This window comes from Phocoena phocoena, chromosome 10 (genome assembly GCF_963924675.1).
Source record: "Phocoena phocoena chromosome 10, mPhoPho1.1, whole genome shotgun sequence".
NCBI classification, from domain to species: domain Eukaryota; kingdom Metazoa; phylum Chordata; class Mammalia; order Artiodactyla; family Phocoenidae; genus Phocoena; species Phocoena phocoena.
Genome location: NC_089228.1, coordinates 53220268 through 53246971, shown reverse-complemented (window position 1 = coordinate 53246971; position 26704 = coordinate 53220268). Strand labels below are relative to the sequence as shown.

At 43.4% G+C, this 26704-nt stretch overlaps 1 protein-coding gene and 1 pseudogene across 2 annotated transcripts in view; one reads left to right on the top strand and one right to left on the bottom strand.

Annotated features, from left to right (window-relative positions):
* OSBPL10 (oxysterol binding protein like 10) overlaps nucleotides 1–26704 on the bottom strand; it is a 281519-nt gene that overhangs the window by 61526 nt on the left and 193289 nt on the right. For both annotated transcript variants that reach the window (XM_065885061.1, XM_065885062.1), the window contains 2 exons: nucleotides 21149–21359; nucleotides 3550–3704 (listed from right to left, as the gene is read on the bottom strand). In XM_065885061.1, the coding sequence (XP_065741133.1) occupies nucleotides 3550–3704; nucleotides 21149–21359 (366 nt within the window). The remainder of the gene's footprint in view (nucleotides 1–3549; nucleotides 3705–21148; nucleotides 21360–26704) is intronic.
* On the top strand, nucleotides 4091–12636 carry LOC136128940 (large ribosomal subunit protein uL23 pseudogene; annotated as a pseudogene).

The window sequence follows — 26704 nt, the reverse complement described above, 5'->3', positions numbered from 1 at the left end:
TGCAGGACTGAGCCCTTCACCTGTGAGATCTGATGCTCCTTCCAGGTGGACAGTATCAGAATTGAGTTGAATTGTAGGATGCCTAGTCTATGTCTGATGGGAATTGGATTGAGTTAATTGCTGGATGGCATTAAAAAATATATATACATTAGAATGTGGTACATTTTATACCCTAATTTATGCTCCTAAAGACCTAATATGATCAAAACAATAAGCCAGAAGAAAATATTTGGCTAAAGCACCACAATAACTACAATTCCTAGTCTCCCAATGATCACTCACATAGTAACTACATTCTCCACATCAAAAGGGATAAGAAACCTTCCCATAAGGAATTTCACTTCATTCCTTCTTGGGTTATTTCTCCAAATTGTACAAAAGGGAGGCAATGGAAACATTTTCCTTTTTCTGACAAGAAAACTATTGGGTGGCTATGGCTGGCTTCTTCAACTGTTAGGACAAAAAAAAAAAAAAAAAAGTGACAAAGCACAATGGCCTAAAATAAAAATAGTGTCCAACCAACACTAGCTGTTTGGGTTGTGAGAATCATCTACCAGAGCTGTCACTGGAAAAAATGAAGGACGTCTTTGCAAAAGAGCTCTAATCCTTTCTTCTCAGAAAACATTCACACCCACATCACACCCCATAAGCCTCTCACTGCTGCAAGGGAGTACCAGAGAATACCTCCTATCACTCTGACAAAAGGAGTAAGAGTAAAAACGACAATCAGAAATTAATGATTGTTCCTAACTTAAGAGCTCTCCCTAGTTCTTCTCCTTCAAAGTATTTTTTAAAAGTTGAACTTGGGAGCTAGTTATTTCGTCTGGACAATGATATACTATCTTCTGCCAATGCTATTGACTGGCAAAGCAAAGTGGGCAATAATTTTACGTAAAAAGAACAGACTAACCCTCTCAAACTTCAGGGTTAGAAAAAGCACCCACAGGAAAGGCAGAACATACACTAGGAAGGGCTCAGAATAGGGAAGATCAGCAGCCCTAATAATAAGCTTATCAGGTTACTAAGCAGACATTTCTCCAAAGACATACAGATGGCCAACAGGCACGTGAAAAGATGCTCAACATCACTAATTATTAGAGAAACGCAAATCAAAACTACAATGAGGTATCACCTCACACCAGTCAGAATGGCCATCATCAAAAACTACAAACAATAGGGCTTCCCTGGTGGCGCAGTGGTTGAGAGTCCGCCTGCTGATGCAGGGGACAAGGGTTCGTGCCCCAGTCCGGGAAGATCCCACATGCTGCGGAGCGGCTGGGCCCGTGAGCCATGGCCACGAGCCTGCGCATCCGGAGCCTGTGCTCTGCAACAGGAGAGGCCACAAGAGTGAGAGGCCCGCGTACCGCAAAAAAAAAAAACAAAAACAAAAAACTACAAACAATAAATGCTGGAGAGAGCATGGAGAAAAGGGAACCCTCCTACACTGTTGGGAATGTAAATCGGGGCAGCCACTATTTGGAATAGTAAGGAGGGTCCTCAGAAAACTAAAATTAGAGCTACCATAGGAAACAGCAATCCCAATCCTGGGCATATATCCAGACACAACTCTGATTCAAAAAAATACATGCACCCCCATGTTCATAGCCCCACTATTCACAATAGCCATGACATGGAAGCAACCTAAATGTCCGTCAACAGATGAATGGATAAAGAAGATGTGGTACATATATACAATGGAATACTACTTGGCCATATAAAGGAACGAAATAATGCCATTTGCAGCAACATGGATGCAACCAGAGACTATCACACTAAGTGAAGCAAATCAGAAAGAGAAAGACAAACACCATATGACATCACTTATGTGTGGAATCTAAAATATGACACAAGTGAACCTATCTGTGAAACAGAAACAGATTCACAGACATAGAGAACAGACTTGTACTTGCCAAGGGGGAGGGGGGTTAGGGGAGGGATGGAGTGGGAGGATGGGGGTAGCAGATGTAAGCTTTTATGTATGGAATGGATAAACAACAAGGTCCTACTGTATAGCACAGGGAACTGTATTCAATATCCTGTGATAAACCATAATGGAAAAGAATATTTAATAATTATATATATATGTGTAACTAAATCACTTTGCTGTACAGTACATATTAACACATTATAAATCAACTACACTTAAGTAAATAAATAATCATTTTTTTAAAAAAAAGCTTATTAGGTGACAGCCTCTGTTAGGGTTTCCCCGTGATGCTGCTAGGGATGAGGATCTAAACAGTTATTTCTAAAGATCTAAGAACTTCTCTTTTAATTTCTTTCTAGGGCAAGATTTAGGTATGTGTATTATGGTGTGAACTCCCAAAGGTTCTTTTCCAACAGAATGGAGGTGATTGGAATTCTCAACCCCTTAGCAGCTAAGCACGACCTCCTCAAACGTGACCCCACCCGAGGCTCTCAAAAAAACTACCTGACAGCAAGCTCTGACATCTTCTCAGTTGCCAACTTACCTTGCGAGGCACCCACACATCAGCTACAAGTGTTTTCCCCCTGAAACTCGGTGTACAGGCAGAGGCAAATACCTTTCAAAATCTCACATCCCCTATCGTTTCATACCCTGCAAAGTCACCTTACAGATGCTGATGAAATACTTACAGGCAGGTCGATCCTGCCTCTGGAAGACCTGAGCCCTCAAGCGGCCCTCGGAGAACAGAATCACGTGAAGCCTGGAGAAACATTTCAATGGATAACCAAGACCATTTGACTGAAGAAGCTGCCTTGGGACTTGCAACCTTACAAAATAGATTTTGCTCCACAATTTTCAGGCTAAAGTGATTTCAATTCAAATGAAGAACCACCTCTAACACATGGTTAAAGTAGGTCCCAGCCCAGTTCACGAGATCATGTCAACAGGACAAGTGCAACCAAGAAAGAGAAATTCACTCATCACACCAGGGGAAATTGACAAAATGCAGGCTGCATTTGGCTTCCCTCCAGCTGCCACTTAGAGGCGCAGTTAGTCATGGAGATCGCGTGGGCAGATGACTGGGTCCAGGGAGCCTGTGGGGGCCTGGCTAGCCCCGAAGGTCTGCAGGGCTGCTCCTCCCTGGACCTGGGCTAGTGCAACGCCTAGAAGAGTCCCAGCCACTGCCCCTGGGCTGGCCCGGTTGTGTAGCATGCGGGGATCAAGCATGGGAGGAAGGAGCTCATGTTATTAGCACAACCACACGAAGAAGCCAATATTGAGGGGAGCGACATAATATATTGTAACCACTCCCATCATGTCAACAGGCATCACGTTAGTGGGTGTGTTAGAGTTTCTCCCACGTGACGTGAAAACGACTCCCATTTCAATGAAAATGGGAGATTCCGCATCAGTTGGATCACAGTTCGCCCACGGCAGCTGCCAGGCTCAAGAGCAGGAGTGCCAGGCGTGCACGGAGCTGATTTTGTCTCCCTGGGCGATGCTTCCATTTTATAATTTGTCTCCTCTTAAAACCCAGCGGTGAGCAAGTTACAAATATAATTACTTCTGAACAAGCGCTAACACAAGCCATGAAAGGTGCGAAGAGAGGCTGGCGAGCTTACCTCTGGCTCTGGCGGGCAGGTTTGTTCATCCTCCACGGAGTTGGGTAAAATGGCCCAGGTTATGCTGGCGCTGGCCGATGGCAAAGAGCCAAGTGTCCCATTTTTCAGCTGCTCTGTGGAGTGTGACTTAGGCCCGTGCCATCCCAGGATGCTTTCTGAAATAAAGACCTAGAATGATGCCAAGTATTTTCCAAATCCAACATTTAGAGCTCAAGAAATAGCCATACCATGCTGTTGAAGAAACCCGACTTGAAGTGGGTCCAATTTTAAGTGGACCATAGAGGATTTAAGCTGATTCAGTGGATTTAAGTGTAGATTCAGGTCACCTATTTATAAACGAGTTTCTGCGTAATGACCATAGGCTGTGTCTCTCCCTGTCCCTGGACAAAAACAATTCGCATGTGCCGTACTTCCTTGAGGGTGTTTTTCTTATTTTTATTAACTTTTCAAAAATACTTATAAATATTTACAATAAAAAACAAAAGTCAAATTGTATCGGGTATGGGCTGCTCGAAATGCAGTCTGAATGCCCATTGACACGATGACCACAGCTGAGAAAAGACGCCTGCAGTGTGATCACGCCACGTGTGATTGGCCATTAGATGTGGCCGAAGTCCATTCGGGTGGCAGAAGTCAGGAAGCCACATCATGGATGGACATGGGCATGGAGGATGGATGCGGTCATGCCATTCCAGCTACCATACTGCTGTTAATAAAGCTTTTTTCTTTTTTTTTTATTTGGCCATGCCACACGGCTTTAGGGATCTGTTTCCCAACCAGGGATCAAACCCGGGCCCTCATCAGTGAACATGCAGAGTCCTAACCACTGGACCACCAGGGAATTCCTTATAAAGCATTTAAAAATTTTTCCCTCAACCCTTGGGAACAACAAGAAAAACTTTCTAACTCTAATACTGATCTTTCCAAGAGTAATGGGTTATTACAGAATAGTTGTATATATGCTTGCTAAGGGGGACAGGAGTGATCAGAGGTAGATTTCTTTACCCTGTAGCAATTCTGCCATTAGAAAAAAATAGGCCTCAAACTCAGCTGAATCTGGAGCTTCTGTTCTCAGCTTGAGTGCAGGAGTGAGTGATGAAGGAAAGGTGGGCTCAAGTGCAGACAACGTCACGTGAACTAGAACTCAGCTGCCCTTCAGCACCTCAGATGCTGCCTGGCATCTCCTCATTCTCTCCCGATGCTCACAACGGGGTTTTTTTTTTCTTCCCATTCTTCAAAGGGACAAGAGCCTTTGTGTGTGCTGTTTCCCTGCTCAGACTGCCATCCTCTAGTTCCTCTACCTGGAGGAGGAGATCTCCTGAGTAAATCCAGGGGCCGGCTCAATGATCACGCGCTCAGAAAGGCCCCGGGGGACTTCGCTGGCCAAAGCAGCACCCCAGAGGCACCCCCTGTCCCAGCTATCGGTTTACTGTCTTATGGCTCTTAGCACTCTGAACTCACCCTGTTCATTCGTTTATTGTCTGCCTTCCTCTTCTCCGTAGAACATTAGCTCCTTAAAAACAGGGACAATACTGCCCTTGCTCACTGCTGTATCCCCAGAACCTAGAACAGGGTCTGGTAAGGAGTGTGAGCTCCCTAAATCTGTGCTGAATGAATGGATGACCATTAAGACTTTCAGAGATGGTCAATTTCAAGAAGAGTGTATGTTTCAAAAAGGCTGTATGTCCACGGTGGAGAAGGGCTGGGGACAAAGTGGGGAAAAGGGGGCGGGGGGAAGAGTTATTTGATGGGTATAGAGGTTCAGTTTTGCATGATGAAAAGGGTTCTGGAGATTGGTTGCATAATAATATGAATGTATTTAACACTACTGAGTTGTATACCTAAAAATGGTTAGGACCCCCAATTTTTTTTCGAATTTTATTTTTTTATACAGCAGGTTCTTACTAATCATTCATTTTATACACATCAGTGTATACATGTCAATCACAATCTCCCAATTCATCACACCACCACCTCCACGCCCCACTGCTTTCCCCCCTTGGTGTCCATACGTTTGTTTTCTACATCTGTGTCTCAATTTCTGCCCTGCAAACCAATTCATCTGTACAATTTTTCTAGGTTACACGTACATGCGTTAATATACGATATTTGTTTTTCTCTTTCTGAGTTACTTCACTCTGTATGACAGTCTCTAGATCCATCCACGTCTCTACAAATGACCCAATTTCATTCCTTTTTATGGCTGATTAATATTACATTGTATATACATACCACATCTTCTTTATCCATTTGTCTGTCGATTGGCATTTAGGCTGCTTCCATGACCTGGCTATTGTAAATAGTGTTGCAATGAACGTTGGGGTGCATGTATCTTTCTGATTTATGGTTTTCTCTGGGTATATGCCCAGTAGTGGGATTGCTGGGTCATATGGTAAATCTATTTTTAGTTTCTTAAGGAACCTCCATACTGGTCTCCATAGTGGCTGTATCAATTTACATTCTCACCAACAGTGCAAGAGGGTTCCCTTTTCTCCACACCCTCTCCAGCATTTGTTGTTTGTAGATTTTCTGATGATGCCCAGTCTAACTGGTGTGAGGTGATACCTCATTGTACTTTTGATTTGCATTTCTCTAATAATTAGTGATGTTGAGCAGCTTTTCATGTGCTTATTGGCCATCTATATGTTTTCTGTGGAGAAATGTCTATTTAGGTCTTCTGCCCATTTTTAGATTGGGTTGTTTGTATTTTTAATATTGAGCTGCAAGAGCTGTTTACATATTTTGGAGATTAATCCTTTGTTGATTCGTTTGCAAATATTTTCTCCCATTTTGAGGGCTGTCTTTTCATCCTATTTATGGTTTCCTTTGCTGTGCAAAAGCTTTTAAGTATCATTAGGTCCCATTTGTTTATTTTTGTTTTTATTCCCATTACTCTAGGAGGTGGATGAAAAAAGATCTTGCTGTGATTTATATCAAAGAGTGTTCTGCCTATGTTTTTCTCTAAGAGTTTTATAGTGTCCGGTCTTACATGTAGGTCTCGAATCCATTTTGAGCTCATTTTTGTGTATGGTGTTAGGGAGTATTCTAATTTCACTCTTTTACATGTAACTGTCCAGTTTTCCCAGCACCACTTATTAACGAGACTGTCTTTTCTCCATTGTATATCCTCGCCTCCTTTGTCATAGATTAGTTGACCATAGGTGTGTGGGTTTATCTCTGGGCTTTCTACCTTGTTCCACCGATCTGTATTTCTGGTTTTGTGCCAGTACCATATTGTCTTGATTACTGTAGCTTTGTAGTATAGTCTGAAGTCAGGGAGTCTGATTCCTCCAGCTCCGTTTCCTTCCCTCAGACTGCTTTGGCTATTCGGGGTCTTTTGTGTCTCCATACAAATTTTAAGATTTTTTGTTCTAGTTCCGTAAAAAATGCCATTGGTAATTTGATAGGGATTGCACTGAATCTGTGGATCGCTTTGGGTAGTACAGTCATTTTCACAATATTGATTCTTCCAATCCAAGAACATGGTATATCTCTCCATCTGTTGGTATCATCTTTAATTTCTTTCATCAGTGTCTTATAGTTTTCTGCATACAGGTCTTTTGTCTCCCTAGGTAGGTTTATTCCTAGGTATTTTATTCTTTTTGTTGCAAGGGTAAATGGGAGTGTTTCGTTAATTTCCCTTTCAGATTTTTCATCACTAGTGTATAGGAATGCAAGAGATTTCTGTGCATTTATTTTGTATCCTGCAACTTTACCAAATTCATTGATTAGCTCTAGTAGTTTTCTGGTGGCATCTTTAGGATTCTCTATGTCATCTGCCTATCAGATGTCATCTGCCTATCAGATGTCATCTGCATCATGTCATCTGCAAACAGTGACAGTTTTACTTCTTCTATTCCAGTTTGTATTCCTGTTACTTCTTTTTCTTCTCTGACTGCCATGGCTGGGACTTTCAAAACTATGTTGAATAATAGTGGGGAGAGTGGATATCCTTGACTTGTTCCTGATCTTAGAGGAAATGCTTTCCATTTTTCACCATTGAGAATGATGTTTGCTGTGGGTTTGTCATATATGGCCTTTATTATGTTGAGGTAGGTTCCCTCTATGCCCACTTTCTGGAGAGTCTTTATCATAAATGGGTGTTCAATTTTGTCAAAAGCTTTTTCTGCATTTATTGAGATGATCATATGGTTTTTCTTCAAGTTGTTAATATGGTGTATCACATTGATTTATTTGCGTATATCGAAGAATCCTTGCATCCCTGGGATAAATCCCACTTGATCATGGTGTATGATCCTTTTAATGTGTTGTTAGATTCTGTTTGCTAGTATTTTGTTGAGGATTTCTGCATCTATATTCATGAGTGATATTGGTCTGTAATATTCTTTTTTTGTAGTATATATTTTGTAGTATATTTTGTAGTATATTTTGTATATTCTTTTTTTGTAGTCTGATTTTGGTATCAGGGTGATGGTGGCCTCATAGAATGAGTTTGGGAGTGTTCCTTCCTCTGCAATTTTTTGGAAGAGTTTGAGAAGGATGGGTGTTAGCTCTTCTCTAAATGTTTCATAGAATTCACCTGTGAAGTCATCTGGTCCTGGACTTTTGTTTGTTGGAAGATGTTTAATCACAGTTTCAATTTCATTACTTGTGATTGGTCTGTTCATTTTTTCTATTTCTTCGTGGTTCAGTCTTGGAAGGTTATACCTTTCTAAGAATTTGTCCATTTCTTCCAGGTTGTCCATTTTATTGGCATATAGTTGCTTGAAGTATTCCCTTATGATGCTTTGTATTTCTGAGGTGTCCACTGTAACTTCTCCTTTTTCATTTCTAATTTTATTTATTTGAGTCCTCTCCCTCTTTTTCTTGATGAGTCTGGCTAATGGTTTATCAATTTTGTTTACCTCCTCAAAGAACCAGCTTTTAGTTTTTTTGATCGTTGCTATTGTTGTATTGTTTCTATTTCATTTATGTTTGCTCTGATCTTCATGATTTCTTTCCTTCTGTTAACTTTGGGTTTTGTTTGTTCTTCTTTCTCTAGCTCCTTTAGGTGCAACGTTAGATTGTTTATTTGAGATTTTTCTTGTTTTTGAGGTAGGCTTGTATAGCTATAAACTTCCCTCTTAGAACTGCTTTTGCTGCATCCCATAGGTTTTGGATCATTGTGTTTTCATTGTCATTTATCTCTAGGTATTTTATGATTTCCTCTTTGATTTCTTCAGTGATCTCTTGGTTATTTAATAACATATTGTTTAGCCTCCATGTGTTTGTGCTTTTTACATTTTTTTCCTCGTAATTGATTTCTAATCTCAAAGCGTTGTGGTCAGAAAAGATGCTTGATATGATTTCAATTTTCTTAAATTTACTGAGGCTTGATTTGTGACCCAAGATGTGAGCTATCCTGGAGAATGTTCTGTGCGCACTTAAGAAGAAAGTGTAATCTGCTGTTTTTGGATGGAATGTCCTATAAATATCAATTAAATCTATCTGGTCTATTGTGTCATTTAAAGCTTCTGTTTCCTTATGAATTTTCTGTTTGGATGATCTGTCCATTGGTGTAAATGAGGCATTAAAGTCCCCTACTATGATTGTGTTACTGTCGATTTCCTCTTTTACAGCTGTTAGCAGTTGCCTTATGTATTGAAGTGCTCCTATGTTGGGTGCATATATATTTATAATTATTATATCTTCTTCTTGGATTGATCCCTTGATCATTACATAGTGTCCTTCCTTGTCTCTTGTAACATTCTTTATTTTATAGTCTATTTTATCTGACATGAGTATCGCTACTCCAGCTTTCTTTTGATTTCCATTTGCATGGAATATCTTTTTCCAGCCCCTCACTTTCAGTCTGCATGTGTCCCTAGGTCTGAAGTGGGTCTCTTGTAGATGGCATATATATGGGTCTTGTTTTTGTATCCACTCAGCAAGCCTGTGTCTTTTGGTTGGAGCCTTTAACCCATTCACATTTAAGGTAATTATCGATATGTATGTTCCTATTACCATTTTCTTAATTGTTTTGGGTTTGTTTTTCTAGGTCCTTTTCTTCTCTTGTGTTTCCCACTTAGAGAAGTTCCTTTAGCATTTGTTGTAGAGCTGGTTTGGTGGTGCTGGATTCTCTTAGCTTTTGCTTGTCTGTAAAGCTTTTGATTTCTCCATCGAATCTGAATGAGATCCTTGCTGGGTAGAGTGATCTTGGTTGTAGGTTCTTCCCATTCATCACTTTAAGTATTTTCTCTTTCTGTTTTCAATAATTTTTCTTTGTCTTTAATTTTTGCCAATTTGATTACTATGTGTCTCGGTGTGTTTCTCCTTGGGTTTATCCTGTATGGGATTCTCTGCACTTCCTGTACTTTGGTGGCTATTTCCTTTCCCATGTTAGGGAAGTTTTTGACTATAATCTCTTCAAATATTTTCTCAGGTCCTTTCTCTCTTTCTTCTCCTTCTGGGGCCGCTACAATGCGAATGTTGTTGTGTTTAATGTTGTTGCAGATGTCTCTTAGGCTGTCTTCATTTGTTTTCATTCTTTTTTCTTTATTCTGTTCTGCGGCAGTGAATTCCCCCATTCTGTCTTCCAGGTCACTTATCCGTTCTTCTGCCTCAGTTATTCTGCTATTGATTCCTTCTAGTGTATTTTTCATTTCAGTTATTGTGTTGTTCATCTCTGTTTGTTTGTTCTTTAATTCTTCTTGATCTTTGTGAAACATTTCTTGCATCTTCTCGATCTTTGCCTCCATTCTTTTTCCGAGGTCCTGGATCATCTTCACTATTATTATTCTGAATTCTTTTTCTGGAAGGTTGCCTATCTCCACTTCATTTGTTTTTCTGGGGTTTTATCTTGTTCCTTCATCTGGTACATAGCCCTCTGCCTTTTCATCTTGTCTATCTTTCTGTGAATGTGGTTTTTGTACCACAGGCTGCAGGACTGTAGTTCTTCTTGCTTCTGCTGTCTGCCCTCTGGTGGATGAAGCTATCTAAGAGGCTTGTGCAAGTTTCCTGATAGGAGGGACTGGTGGTGGGTAGAGCTGGGTATTGCTCTGGTGGACAGAGCTCAGTAAAACTTTAATCCTCTTGTCTGCTGATGGTTGGGGCTGAGTTCCCTCCCTGTTGGTTGTTTGGCCTGAGGTGACCCAGCACTGGAGCCTACATGCTCTTTGGTGGGGCTAATGGTGAACTCTGGGAGGGCTCACGCCAAGGAGTACTTCCCAGAACTTCTTCTGCCAGTGTCCTTGTCCCCATGGTGAGCCACAGCCACCCCCTGCCTCTGCAGGAGACCCTCCAACACTAGCAGGTAGGTCTGGTTCAGTCTCCTATGGGGTCACTCCTCCTTCCCCCTGGGTCCTGATGTGCACACTACTTTGTGTGTGCCCTCCAAGAGTGGAATTTCTGTTTCCTCTGGTCCTATCAAAGTCCTGCAATCAAATCTGGCCAGCCTTCAAAGTCTGATTCTCTGGGAATTCCTCCTCCCGTTTCCAGACCCCGAGGTTGGGAAGCCTGACGTGGAGGTCAGAACCTTCACTCCACTGGGTAGGCTTCTGTGGTATAATTGTTCTCCAGTTTGTGAGTCACCCATCCAGTGGTTATGGGATATGATTTTATTGTGATTATGCCCCTCCTACCACCTCACTGGGGCTTCTCCTTTGTCTTTGGATGTGGGGTATCTTTTTTGGTGAGTTCCAGTGTCTTCCTGTCAATGATTGTTCAGCAGTTATTTGTGATTCCAGTGTTCTCGCAAGAGGGAGTGAGAGCACATCCTTCTACTCCACCATCTTGAACCAATCCAAAATTTTTTAATTTGTATTTTTACCACAACTTTTTAATGGCAAAAAGGCATCCATATATCAGTCCTTGATGTCATTTTAAAAAAGTTAGAAACTCACAACACTAAAATCAAAGGCTGAAGGATGAGCTAAGGACAGGCTTATGAAGAATCCCCATAAATAATAAGGTGGATGGGGATGGATTAAGAAAACCAACCCAGGGTTCCAGGACCCTGAATCTTCCCTAAGAAAGGTGGAAAGATACTTCTTACTTGTCCTGTTGACCAACTCCTTCTCAGAGACCTGAAGCTGGATTCATATCTTAAATACTGGGCAGCTGTCTCATAAATACAGGGGTACTACTTTCTTTTCATTTTATTTTATTATGCAAGTAGTAAATGTCCTCTAGAATAATTAGGAAAACTTAAAAAAGCACTGGGGGAAAAAATGAAATCTGCTCTCCTAGGCAATCAGGACAATGTTCCGTCCATTACTCCCATACCTTAACTCTGTCCCTCCCTCCCCTCCACAGCACCATCATTCAGACATGATAACGAGGAGACAGACAACAGGGCAGGACGTAGAGTCTGGCCTGCTTGTGATACACAGCATCCTGAGACAAAGACCAGGACAGGAAGGGTGGGGGTCGTAATGCATGCTGGGAAATGCAGTTTTCTGTATATTCTATGGATTCAGAGCATCAAAGAACCAGTGAGGGAGGACAGGAGAGAAGACTGCCTCAGACCAGTCCAACTGCTCTAATCACCAACCACTGGTTTGGGAGTCTGGATAGAGCTGCCTCATGTGAGGATAAAGGAGGAAAATTCTAATATGGAGTGAATGAAAAGGAGTGTATAAATCAATCACTTCCAGCCTCAAGACCAGTAGTGAGCACTCCCACACTCTCATTTTCTTTCCTTCTCTCAGCCCCTGCCCCTCCCAAAGCCAAAGCCAAAGCAAAGGCTTTGAAGGCCAAGAAAGCAGTGCTGAAAGGTGTCCACGGCCACAAAAAAAAAGAAGATCCAGATGTCACCCACCTTCCAACGGCCCAAATCACTACAGCTCAGGAGGCAGCCCAAATATCCCAGGAAGGGCACCCCTAGGAGACGCAAGCTTGACCACTATGCCATCATCAAGTTCCCCCTAACCACCAAGTCAGCCATGAAGAAAACAGAAGACAACAACACACTGGTGTTCACTGTGGATGCCAAGGCCAACAAACACCAGATTAAATAGGCTGTGAAGAAGCTCTATGACACTGACGTGGCTAAGGTGAACACCCTGATCAGGCCTGATGGAGAGAAGAAGGCATATGTTCGACTGGCTCCTGACTTTGGATGTTGCCAACAAAACTGGGATCATCTAAACTGAGTCCAGCTGGCTGATTTTAAATTTAAAAGTTTTCACTAGTTAAAAAAAAAAAAAAAAAAGGACCATATAGTGCTTGGGAAAAGAAACAGTATCCTCAGAAGGATACTCAGAGGGCTTATAGGAACAACATATCTCTGAAATTTCTAACATAAGGTGTCAGAGAAAACATCAGGAGAGGTGTATCCTCACAACAATACAAAATAAAGTAGCCACTATGAAACAAGAACAGAGAGCCAGAAGAAGAAAACAGACTGAGGTGAAGAAGGAGATAGAGGCAGAAAGGAATTATTATAAGGAAACAAAGTCAACATTAGCAGAATTAAGGTTAATACTGAAATGAGGAAAAAGTAGAATCTACAATGTAGAAAGTCGAGTAAGTAGTGTGTCAAGAAGATGAAGTTCTACCAGTGAGCAGCTGCAAAGGGCACAAGACCAGCAATGAGACAGAACATAAGGCAGAGATACACAACAGAGACCCTAAAGTAAAGAGATCAGATCAGTGGGACAGAAACAATAAACAGTGACAGAAGTAAAGAAACACAGCCCGAGCGGAAGAGAGGGCTTTGGGTTCTCCTGAAAACAGCCCACCTCAGTCCAGCAAAACCAATGGGAAAAGACTCACATCTAGACACAGCTTGGCGATATTTTCTTAGGCTTTTTCTCACTGAAATTTCAAACACATACAAAACTAGAGTAGTATAATGACTGCCTGGCTCATGAAGTTTGGCAACATTTTTTAATTAAAAAAAAATCATGAGAAAAAATTTTCCAAGCATTTAGACAGAAAAGTTAGACCTGCCCTAAAGGAAAAAAGAAATCAAGTTAGTCTTGGATTTTGCTGCAACACTGAACACCAGAAGGTGAGAAGATGAAGAGAATAATGCAAATAAAAGTCTACAGATTTGAAGGTGGGTGCGGGCTGGGGGGATAATGCTTATCTTCAGACAAATTATCTTTCCTCTGCCAAAAGGAGTCAGCATTTATTGAGCTCTTGCTCGGTGCCAAGGACTACCATATAAAATTTACGTGCGTGAACTCATCTAATCCTAATGACGACCCATGGGTAGGTCCTATTGTTATGTCCACTTGACAGGTAAAGAAACAAAAAGGCACAAGAGCTGGTAAGTGTCAGGGTACAAGGGAGATGAAAACCCAGGCCACCTGGCTCCAGAGCCCAGACTCTTAAACTCTGCATTGTATGCCTTCTGAGCGGCGCTGCAGAGACTCAGAAAATATTCTACCTTCTGGGAGAAAACAATGACTTGAGGACATACCCCAATACGTGAAGAAAAGAAGCAGAATTAAGAACTCAAGACTGGAGAAGCTGTATAAAAGGATTGGCAGTGAGCAATGAACCCAGTTGAACATAGAGCTGAGCAAGGCTGGGACTCAGGGGAGGTAAAAAGACACTTGCCCAGGGGTAAGATTTAAAGAGGCGCCAAAACACTCAGTAGTCAAGATAAATGACATGTTCACGCAATATTTTTTAAATCAAAATTAATGCCAAAACAAAAAATGTCTTAAAGGACTCAGTCTCACCTGCCTCACACTATCTAATCCTGTTTTTATTTAAGGTTTTGATATTTTGTTCATCCTGGATTTTTTGCAATAATTTTGGTTTAAAAATATTGCATTAAAATAGCATTTACCTTCATTACTTTGGCACCCTCAAATGTGTGCTCACGGTGGGTGCCTCACTTCATTTCATCCTGTCCCAGTCCTAGAACTGAATTTAAATACTTCTTTTTGTTTGTTTGTTTGTTTGTTTTGCGGTACACGGGCCTCTCACTGTTGTGGCCTCTCCCGTTGCAGAGCACAGGCTCCGGACACGCAGGCCCAGCGGCCATGGCTCACAGGCCCAGCCGCTCCGTGGCATGTAGGATCTTCCCGGACCAGGGCACGAACCCATGTCCCTGCATCGGCAGGCGGACTCTCAACCACTGTGCCACCAGGGAAGCCCCTAAATACTTTTTATAAACGTGATTACACAACTATGAAGTTAAAATTCTTTTAAAGAGATTTAATCATTATCACACATTATTAAGTATTCAATTAATATTTAAATACTAATAACAATAGCCCCCATATTATATAACCAAAAATTGGGAAGTGTATCTGAGAAACAAAGGAAGTTAAAGTATTCTAAGTCTTCAGCACTAAAGGAGAGAGTGAAGACACAGTGTCATTCTTGATTTTGATGATTAGAAAAACACAAGTTAAAGAATGCTTATGAACAATGCATTGTAACTACTACTAGAATTTATGTACATATTTTTTCCCAAAACACTAAAGAAAAGGGAATACAATCTGTGTAGCAAAATAAGAGGAAACAAGAAAAGCAGCATAGAAACATGAAAACAAAAAGCATAACAGAGGGACTTCCCTGGTGGTGCAGTGGTTAAGAATCTGCCTGCCAATGCAGGGGACACGTGTTCGAGCCCTGGTCCGGGAAGATCCCACATGCCGCAGAGCAACTAAGCCCGCGAGCCACAACTGCTGAAGCCTGCACGCCTAGAGCCCGTGCTCCACAACAAGAGAAGCCACCACAATGATAAGCGCACGCACCACAATGAAGAGTAGCCCCCATTCGCCTCAAGTAGAGAAAGACCCAACGCAGCCACAAATAAATAAATAAATTTTTTTTTAAAAAAAACTGTAACAGAGACCAACAGAAAAACAACCACCCGTGTAAGGGAAAAAATTAATGGACTGCATTATTCTTTTGAAAGATAGATTCTCAAGATTGTGTCATAAAACAAAATGCAAGTCTAAACCATATTTCATTAATCGGAAGACACACCAATTTTCACATTTTAACAACTCTGAAGTTAGAGTTCATCTTACACTCAATGGCGTGTCATAGTTTAATTGGCAGCTTTTTCTTAGTGGCACAAAGGCTAATGGTGTGTGTTACTGTTGATGTGTTTGACAGGTGAGAAAATATGCCTCACTTATAGAAAGTGACTCAGAAGATCACAAACACACCAGCAAGTACAAATGCAAAGAAGACTGGGATCAAATATTACCATGTGGCTGCTGACTGGTGGTCAATCAGGTAACTGCATGTTAATTACCTTCCAATTTCTGGTCCCCCTTAACCTTTGTGAGCAGGAGACCATCAGAGATGATCCAACAGAAGAGAGGAGGAAGACAAAGGATTGGATGTCCACCAAACGGCAAACCCAGTCCTTAAACCAGGCTTTGACACACGCCTGCATCTCCTCACACAACATGCCTAAGTAGATAGAAGAATGCCAGGAAGAAGGAAAAAAAGGGTTTCTGGTTCCTTGAACCAACCAGAAGCAGAAAGAAAGCTACAGAAGATTTAACTGTGGGCTTTAATGTTTGACCATGGAACTGTCTTCCTCTGTCCTTAGCCTCGGTTTACACCCTGCTTGAGTGCTGGGAGCTGCAGTGCCCGTGCCAGGGCTGTGACACCTCTGCTCAGAGGCCACTGACAGGTGAAGGTCCCTGGAAGGTCCCCTGCCTCTTCCTGTAACACAGTGAATTCACGCCTCCCAGGTTCAGTCAACCTGAGAGGGTTTTTCCCAAATGGAATAAGACTGACATTTACAAACGTGGGAAAAACATAGGCATATTTATGATGAAAAGCTGGGATGTTAGGATCTAACTGCTTTCTTTACGGAGGAACTGCCACTCAAACAATCCGTTTATACAGTTGTTAAAAAAAAAATCTACCCTCTGAAATAGTCTGCAATGCTAGCTTTTCCATTTTCTCCATATGCTGTTTACTGAAGGAATCGTCACATTTCTATCTTGGCTTTTAATCACAAAATAAGGGAAGGTGACTTACGTGGGACTCATTTTCACCAGAAGCAGCAGGTATTGAGAAAGAAGGTATAAGAGACAGAGCAAAGCAAAGAGAGTCTCTGAGTGGGGAAAAGAGATGAAGGTTGAGAATCTGAAGCTGTTTCTGGAAAAAAGCGAAGCAGAGCAGAAGGAAGACGGCAACGGGCCAGAAAAGCCAAGAAGAGTACCTATAATAATAGTGTCACCGATTTGACCCTGTTGGCCAAACCCCAAAATAGGAGGAACCAATGCAACTGGCTTATTAACTGACAATCCCCACAAATCTTAAAAGAGAATGAAAAAGTCATTGGAAGGGCAAGTTAAGAAGCACATATTAAATTCCGCTCCGGTTCTCCTCTCTTCAATTACACTTGTTTTGATCTCTGGCCCTGATTTATGTCCAAGGGCATGGGCATCATCCGGCTATTCCCTGAGGCTCTGCCGTCCTCACTCCAGCAGCTCTGGCCCCAATGTTCTCTCCCAACATGCCCCGCACCCACCATTCGTTGGTACTCAGCTCTGACCTCGCACTAGAACGTGCTGGTCTGGTCACAGGTGTCTGCACTGACTTTGAAGCAAGTTCCCCGCATCAAGGGTGCAAGTGAGGAGCTACCCAGGAGCACAGGCGGCAGACGACTCTGCCCCCAGACCACTTTAAGGTTCCAGAACCCCCCTCAAGCCCAGATTCCCAAGCAGCCCAGCCATCTCTGGAGCAGCCCCGCCTGCCTCTCCACGTAAAATCAGAGGCGCACATCTAGACTCAGGAAACCAGATGCCCACCTGCCCCACCCCGTCAATCAACTGCCTCCATCAAGATGTTGGAGGAGATCTAGTCAACAGGACAGAGGAGAGCTGCATAACACAAGCCTTGACCAAAAAGCCAAGCTACTTTATTAATTTTAGCTATAAACCTCTTCATAAACAGAAGTTAAAAAGCATTTCAGTCCCACGTATCTTAGAGGTAACATCAGAGACAGGCCCAGAGCCTGAAATGCATAGGTGGGAGCAGGTGAACGCTCAGGTAATTCTGGACCTTGGTCCAGTTGCTCTGCGTATTTGAAATGAAATCAGGATCAGGGAGCAACATTTGCAGACAAAGGCTCCAGAGCCGACACATTCCCCAGAAGATGCAATGAGAGGCTACAGAAGATGAAATGCTGCAAGACCACATTAATTTTTGATTCTGAAGAGAGGCAGAAGGAAAAAAAATCAGTGCTGGAGTCAGAAAGCATAGAAATTTCAAGAACACTGCCCATGGATACCGGCTGTGCTAGGGGATCTGCACCCCCCCGCCCCAGGCCCCTTGAACATCTAGAGGAAAGCCCGACAGAGGTTGGCTTTAATGAGATTTTGATTTCCATCAACCCAGCCTGGCACTCCTTGGATATAACCATTATGTTTTTATCAGCGGGAGTCAGTCTGCTACAGCCACTATCAACCTCAAGAGCCCTGAGATTCTAAACAAACACATTTTGTGGTGACACTCCCAGGGTTGTCAGATTCTCTTATTCTGCTAGCTTGAGAGTCTGGAAATCCATTTTAACTGCAGGCAGCTGAGATGCTTTGGATGCAGGAAGTAATTCCATTTCTTCCCCCAAATGTGTGGCACAGCTTTATTTATTTATTTATTATTATTATTTTTTTGCTGCGTTGGGCCTTTGTTGCTGTGCGCGGGCTTTTCTCTAGTTGTGGCTAGCGGGGGCTACTCTTCCTTGCGGTGCACAGGCTTCTCATTGTGGTGGCTTCTCTTGTTGCAGAGCACTGGCTCTAGGCACGCGGGCTTCAGTAGTTGTGGCGCATAGGCTTAGTTGCTCCGCGGCATGTGGGATCTTCCCGGACCAGGGATTGAACCCGTGTCCCCTGCATTGGCAGGAGGGTTCTTAACCACTGCATGTGGCACAGATTTAAAAGACACATGCAGAATGTTTTAAAACCTAAGGGGTTGTGCTATATGGAATGTAACTTTGGGAAGGGTTAAGAAGACAAAGAAACAAAACTCTTATGATGCTTCATGCTCTATTCTCCAACCTTCAGCCAAGTTCTTTGGTAAAAGTGGCTAAAAACACATGGAGATCAGCTCGGTGCTTTGTGACCACCTAGAGGGGTGGGATAGGGAGGGTGAGAGGGAGACGCAAGAGGGAGGAGATATGGGGATATATGCATACGTATAGCTGATTCACTTTGTTATAAAGCAGAAACTAACACACCATTGTAAAGCAGTTATACTCCAATAAAGATGTTAAAAAAAAAAATGGCTAAGAGGAAGGGAGGATGGACAAACGGGGCCAGGCCAGGGGTGGGACAGTGAAGAGCTGCAGAAGGCAGCATGGTGGGTGGCATAGTGTCGGCGACACTGCTCAGTCTCCCCCTCCTCCCACCCCAATAGTCCTCATTTCCACCTGTCATCACATCTGAAATTCCACCACGAGCTTTGTCCCTCCAGGCCCTTAAAAACCCCAGAGACACAATGAAAATCAGGAACAAAAATTAGAAATTTGCTAGAAAGCCACCCTGAAGAAAAATGTAAAGGATGAATTTTAGGAATAAGAAAATGGGTCAAGCTTCTATCCACTCATTCTCGGAATGAGCCTGTTCCAGAGGCTGGACATACAATCTGGTGTGAGAGGGATCCTAGGAATCTTGAGAAGCATCCGGTCTAACACTGATTTGTGCCCAAGCCCCGACGCACTCACCGAGGCTCCATCCAGATCAGGAGAAGTCAGGGAGACTCAGCATCAGAGTCCCACTCTTCAAGTGGAGAAGAAGAAGGAAGGAGAAAAGCAGATTGGGTGCCTTCACTCTGTGCCTCGACACACATGCCCCTCCCAGCCTGTATTCTGTACCTGAATGTTTTTCCTTTTGTTACAGAGGACATTGATGGAGCCACCAGCAAAAGTTAGTAAGGTCTACAGATTAGGAAGAGGACCGTATTCATCTTAATTTACTGAGTTTGACCACTGCGCTGTTATTACACAGGAGAGTGTCCTTTTTTTTTCTTTCTTTTAATGAAATTTACACTGAGGTATATAAGAGTAAAGATATATATCAAGTCTGCAACTTACTCTTAAGTGGTTAGAATATTATAATAGGCTTATATATACAGACAGAAGATAATGAAGCAGATGTCAGAAAATGTTGGCATTCAGAGTATTTGGAGATATGAGGATTTTTCATGCTATGCTTGTTACTTTTCTAGACATCTCAAATTATTTCCAAAAAAAAGTAAAGAAGATAGACCTGCCCTGAGAAAATTATGATGTGAGCAGGACAGTGTCCCTGGCCCCAGTTTGGGGAACCCAGTGTCCGCTGGGTGTTCCATTCTGGACTGAACAAAGGACCCCAGGCACCTGCCACAGTGGGAAGAGCCCACCTCTGGACGTGGCTCTGCCGTAGCTGGGTGGCCTCGGGCAGGTCATTTAACTCCTTTGAGCCTCAGCATCTCACCCACATGATGGGCATAATAATATCTACCTGGTGAAGATTTCAGAAAATGTGTAGCAAAAGCCAAATGCTGACAGAATCAGAGCTTAGTACATGATGGTGGGTATTACAGAAAGAAACCCGAATTACCCTTATATGGTTTACTGTAGGAAACCAACATCCCGCTTTTAACCTTGGTGAAAGAGGAAGGCAAAGGCGACTTGTGGGAAGCGTGAAATACAGACTATCTGTCATAACCCAGCTATACTTTCCATCACCTGAACTGCCTCATTTCTCATTAATTAATTGAACCCTGGGCAACAAAGCTCCATGAGGCTTCAATTTGTCTCTTATTTCTAATACTTTACAATTCTATATGACATGACCAATCTCAAGCCATTTTCACCTTTATCATTTAATTTAATCTTCCCTAATATCTTTCTATCTGCTTATCGATTAAACACTTCAAAAGGATTGGAGCATCTTAAGGGGGGGTTATTATTATCTCTAGCTTCTTGATAAAGAACTGGAAATGCTTCTGCTATGTATTCCAGAGAAATTCTCACACCGGGCCCTGAGGGGACAGGAAAGGGATGGGGGGAGCAGGTGTCCAGAGAGCAGAAGGTAAGGCAGGTGTCCATCAGGAGAAGGTGTGGAGCCAAGTGTTGGGGGACACACTCCACAGGCACAGTTAGAAATAGTGGACTAGGGCTTCCCTGGTGGCGCAGTGGTTGAGAGCCCGCCTGCCGATGCAGGGGACATGGGTTCGTGCCCTGGACCGGGAAGATCCCACATGCCGCGGAGCGGCTGGGCCCATGAGCCATGGCCGCTGAGCATGCGCGTCCGGAGCCTGTGCTCCGCAACGGGAGAGGCCACAACAGTGAGAGGCCCGCGTACCGCAAAAAAAAAAAAAAAAAAAAAAAAAAATAGTGGACTAGAGGCTGCATAGCAATGAGTCTTGCAAACACAACACTGAGTGCAAAATTCACAAACGTAATGCAACGGAGAACGGGGTGCCAGCACGTCTCAAAGTAGTTTCAGAGTATTCATAGAAACACGTTAAATTGTGCATAGGATGGCAATTGCTAATGGGTAAAACAGAAATAAAAATATAGCCCAAGCGAGGTGGGGAAGGAAGAAGGGGTAAATGGAGAAGCGCTTGGATAAAAGGCGAGATGGATGGATTTAAAGGAGGAAGGCGATGGCAGACAGACACATGCATGCGTACATCGGAGAGCGCGCACTTGCAGCCCCGGGCGGGCCCCCGGAGGTCTTACCCGAGGCCCCGGGCCTGTGGCTGGGCTGACTGGCCTGGTGCAGGCTCTGCTGGAGCAGGCTCAGGCACTCCCCAAGGCAGCTGAGGGTGGCAGCAGAGGTAGCTTTCAGGAGCAGCAGGTCCTGGTCCAAGGCAGTGAGGGGCCCGGACCCCGGCAGAGACTCGATGGCATGCACCAGGTTCTTCTGCTGTCCCTCCACCTGGGTCATCATCTGCGGAACGGGAAGACAGCGAGAAGGTGAGGGTCGAAGTCCTCTCTTCCACAGGCGGGGAGCCAGCGCTTAAACTACCGGAGTGGATGAAAGTGCGGGGGAAGTGGTGAGAGACATCATCACCACCCAGACTGCCAGCAGCGTGGGAGACAGCTCGGAGGGTGCTCGGCGTACAGCCCTCCTGGGATGATGCAGGCCCGGGTGAAATCTATCTGGGTCCATCCACGCAAAGGCATGCCTCTAGAGCTCTGATCACAAGAGGGTTTTAGAACTTTAGAGCTGAAAGGGACCATCGGCGCCACCTGGGTGTATCAGTTTACAGATCTTCGGAAGGTAATAATAAATATACTAAAAGTATAGAAGTCTTGTGACCAACTTTAAGGTCCTTGGACCATGGAAGGTTATCTGAGATGGTGGAAGCGTGTGGCTTTGCCTCAGAGCAAGGTTAATTCCATGCCTTCCTTCCAGCTGCAATCCATCCCTAACTCCCTGGCAGTCCTATTCGAAGTTCAAGAAATAGAAGTGACATCTGGGGCTGGCATTTGTGGGGGTGAGATCAGACCGAGGCCAGTGCCGACCCACTCTGACCCCAAAATGCTACGAGAGCCCGCGACTTCCTTAACACCGTGTGTAGGGTGACAGGAGGAGGAGAAAAACTGGGAGTTCTAGAGCCAGCCCTGCTCCATGGCTGAAGCTGTGACAAACCAGGCCGGGTTCAGCTTGTAAGCTATAGACAAGCAGTGTCTCCTTGGACAAATGAAGGAGAAAGGAACTCAAGAACTAGAAAAGGACTTCACTGGTGATCTTGTGAAGTTCATGCCCCTCCTGTTTTACAACTTATCTCGCTAAGCAAGATGATGAGCATAAATTGCATGGCAAACAAATAAACAGTCGAGCTGATACATGGAGGAACTAAAGCAGCCTGCCCAAGGTCACAGGGTCACAGGTCAGCATCAGAGGCAGGAACCAACTCCTGTTCTCTGGATTCCGGTCCACGGTTCCTTAAGGATCCCTCACAAAAGCCATCCTTTAATTTGAAGCAATCGCTCCTGCTTTGTCACTGTCATCCCAGGAGGATCCTTGTTACCATCAAGATGCCACCAGCTGGGAAGAAGCAATACTCTGTAAGGACTGCTGGACTTGCACACAAAACTCATCCCATGCTTTGGCTTATTTTTCTATTTTCTTTCTGCTATTTCCTATCACTCTGTGTAGTCATCTCCTTAAAAAAAAAAAAAAAAAACTCCCCCATTGCAATCCTACTTACCAAAATCGGTGCCCTTACTTCAAGAAGATTTTTTAAAATATCGACATTAAACATATTACATGCCCATCCTCTGGCCATGTAAATTATTTTTTGCAGATTACAGAGTTTATACCTAGCCATTCTGGCTCTTAAAACAGTACCTGGGGCATAATACAGGCTCAATAAGAATTCATTTCTCCTTCAGGTCTTTGCTGAAGAGCTGCCTTCTCAGGAAAGCTTCCTGAACCACATAATTTAAAATAAAAAAAAAACAAAAAATAGAGAGTATAAAATCATATGTCCAACCAAAACCCTGGCACTTCTGTGCTCCTTCCCAACTTATTTTTCTCCATAGCACTTACCATCTTCCAACCCAACTTGTAATTTACTTATTTCTTATGTTCATCTGTACTAGTGTGAAAGCAAGGACCATTCTATCTGTGATGTTCACTGATGGATCTGTTGAAAGAATGAACGAAACCCCAGGGTCCCTTTTTTCTCACTGAGGCGCAAGAGAGTCTGTTTATGACACAAAGTCTACACAAATCATTATAGTCTATTAGGACAACATGGCTGAAGATTCAGTAAAAATAATACCTCCGTTATCAGTTTAGGTTTGCCAAGAAAATGGTTAAATTTAACATTGAAAAAGATAAAATGTTTTTATATTCTTTGACAGTCAACTCTATGTAGAACTGCTAACATTTAGGGAGAAGTTGATTTCAAGCTACTTGTTGTAGTCAGCATTTCTGTAAATTCCTACCATAAAATCTTGTCTTAGAAAAATGATGCGTTGAAAGGGAAGCAGCAAATATAATGATGGAATATAAATGTATATTATGTATGTATAAATGTATATTATGTTCTTGACTACTATGGACGATAACATAATGCTTAAAAGGTGAGTAAAATGAAGCCATTAAATATGGAATATATTCCTTTTTAATCAACGAAAAGGAGAACTGTATTCCAATTATATAGTATAGGATAAGTACTTGTTATTTCACAAGCATAAAATATGATGCAAATCTCAGGTAATAAAAACACAAAAGTGACTTCCAGAATCTTCTACCCTATTACAACAGAGGCAGGTTCCCAGAGATGGAAGGCACGTATCTGCTCTCTAGAAAGCATTCAACAGTGTTTATCAGAGCCTGTTGCCAGCGCCAAGAGGCAGGACAGCCTCCAGCAAAGGACGTCTGAACCGGCAGTGGATGGATTTGACGTTTACAGTGACTGCAGAACGGCTGGCGCTGAGTGGGAGGGGGCAGGGGTGCCACATGCCCCACAAGTCAGGGCAGAACTTTCCTGCTCAAAATGCCGAGAGCGCTCCCTGAGTGACCCTGTGCTACAGACTTACCAGGGACCAGACACTGGACGGATTTCAGCATCTTTCTTGGTACACTGAGCACTAAAACGAGCTTAGCACAGCGCGTGACACACAGGAGACACCGAGAGTCATTTTCTCCCCTTTTCCATGTGACGCAAAACAGAACTTTAGTCTTTAAACACACAATCGATGTCAACCTTCACTTTCTATTAGTATCATCAGGCTCCAAAAGAAACTGAACGAACCCTGAAAGCAACACAGGACTCCCAGCCTCAGCGCTTGTATCTCACGCTTATCACTGCTTTAACTTTTCTCACACTGGGAGGCACTGATGGAGAACCTTCATCAGACTTGGGAAGAACAAGTTTTAGCTGTTTTTTCCATATCTAATTTTAATGAAGGGCACATATGAGAAGATGTCTCAAAGCTGTACATGACAAAAACACCACCAACAAAGTCCCAAAGCAGCTCCCTTTGCCCTGCAAGGTTCCCACACCTTCAACACAAGAGCAAAGCATGGCCAGGGACGGCCACCAGCCTTTGAACTGCTTGAACCACTAATTACATAAGTTTCAAGTCAGAGCTCTAAACACTTCTTCTGAAGCACAACATCAACCATGTGTGGTGTTTAAAAACCAGAAAACAAAAAAGCACGCATTTCATTTCTTGTGGCGTTTGGCTTCTACAATCAGGGGTATCGCCACCTTGTTAACACAGGTGCAAAATGGGACCCCCGTGAAATTTCAGAGATCCACCCCCTGGGAATGTCAACTCTGAGGTTGTGAAGTAGTCTAACTTTAGGTCAAATCCAACTTCACAGGGGAAGAAAAAAGGTCCACGTCTCATAGCACAAACAATGGCACGTGCACTGCAAAATCAAAGCTAAGAAAGTCAGTGGCTGCAGATTTTATGGTTTTATTTCACTGAAGCTGAAACCAAAGCTGAAGGCAAAGACCAAAACCCAGTGACATCAGCTCAACAAGATGAGATCCTGCTAAAGAGGGAACTGAGGAGGGGGCAGCAAGGGGGCAGCGGCTACACTCGCTCGCCTTGATGGCCTCAGACCGTTCTGACCTGCAAAGCTTGGTGTAGGTTTTGAGAGGCGCCGGAAAGGTCCAGTCCTGACAGGCTAGACATCAACGAATACCACCTCCTCACTCATCCATCCGTCAGTAACCAAAGCAGTAGCAGCATGCTCGGATTTCTTATCCTAATGTCACCAGGGCTGCCGGCCTTGCTTGGCCGAGCCTTCTGGGTTCACAGACTCCCTGGGACCTTCAGTAACTCAATCCCTCTTGCCTGGAAGGAGGACAAACAATTCGATGCCAACTTCAAGGTGGCCTTGGTTTGACATTTCTCCTCAGCCTGGTGGAATTCCAGAGCCCCTTCTAAGTCTCCCGTCTGGGTCAGGGATCAGTCCTTGGCTAACTCAGGCTCAAAGACCTTAGAACCAAAACTAACTAACTAGCTAACTAACTAAAACTAACACTTCTCTCTCTCTCTCTCTCTCTCTCTGTCTCACACACACACACCCACACACACAGAGCTTACTATCTCCATTAACACAGATTTACTATTCAACGACCCTCATTATCATTACTTTAAAATTCCAGACTCCCCACCCCAGAAATGGCTTGACGGCTCCTTACAGAAGCTTCCTGAAATATCCATCAGCTCTTTAATGGAAGCCATCAACACACAGTGTGCACCCTAAAATTTGTTAAATGCCTTGTCTCAAAGTCCTTGCCTTGTTTCTACCAGTCCTGAGCCATTGTCTCTTGATCTCAATCAAGTCCCTGTATTGTCGACCAAAGTTCTAATTCTCGTTTCCAGACGCTGCCCTCCTGGCTGAGAGACACTGCCCCATGGTGGTGGCATTTCCCCCACAGCATGAGCAATAAAGTCCCTTGGCCTTGTCATCAGAGGGTGGTGGTGACATCTGGAGAGGCAACATCCCAACCTCTACAGCCTTTCTCCATGTTTCTGAGTGTTGGGAACCCAGTTAAGGCCTGGCCTCACCTGAACAATTTCTCCCTCTTGCTGAGTCGCTTCCCTGACTCTCAGCCTGCCTTCTGCACTCCCTGGGCTTTGTCTGTTGTTCCAGCTCTTGGCATAACCGGAATGTTAACAAGCCAAGAGTTTCCTTGAAGCAGGGTCCCGGGTCCCTTTGCACCGCTCTCTGTGGTCCCAAGCACAACCCCACGGAGGCCAGTCCTAAACATCTCCTGGACTCCCAAATCTCTCTCCAGGCTCATCAGGTGAGCAGACAAAGAAAACCCCATCGAGTGGGCAGATCTTCAAATCCACACTACTTGATAGGGGTAAGAGAGTGACAGTGACAATAAGGAACAAAGATAAGCGGGAGGAAACAGGTCCCTCTCCAGGGGTGAGGCTGCCAGCTACACAGATGAGGTTACAGATAAAGAGGAAGAACAAGGTGACAAAACACAGGAAGAGAATAGAGAAACCAACGTAAGAAACCAACTATAAACCAAGGGAAACCAAAATTCCACCTTTTAAAGTATCCAACATCAAAACAACCTACTGTCTTCTAGGCAGAGGAGTGAATTATGACGGAGTTACTGTTGCCTGGGCATATGTAAATTTAACCATCTGAAATACAGGCCTTAATCATCTTGTCATCTTTGTTGAGTTTTTCAAATAAATAGTAACATGGGCAGTTGAATTTTAAATTTAATTTGGAAGCCTAAATTGTAGTGAAAATGTCTTCAGAGATATTGCTCTGAAATTCAACTTTCAATAAAAATT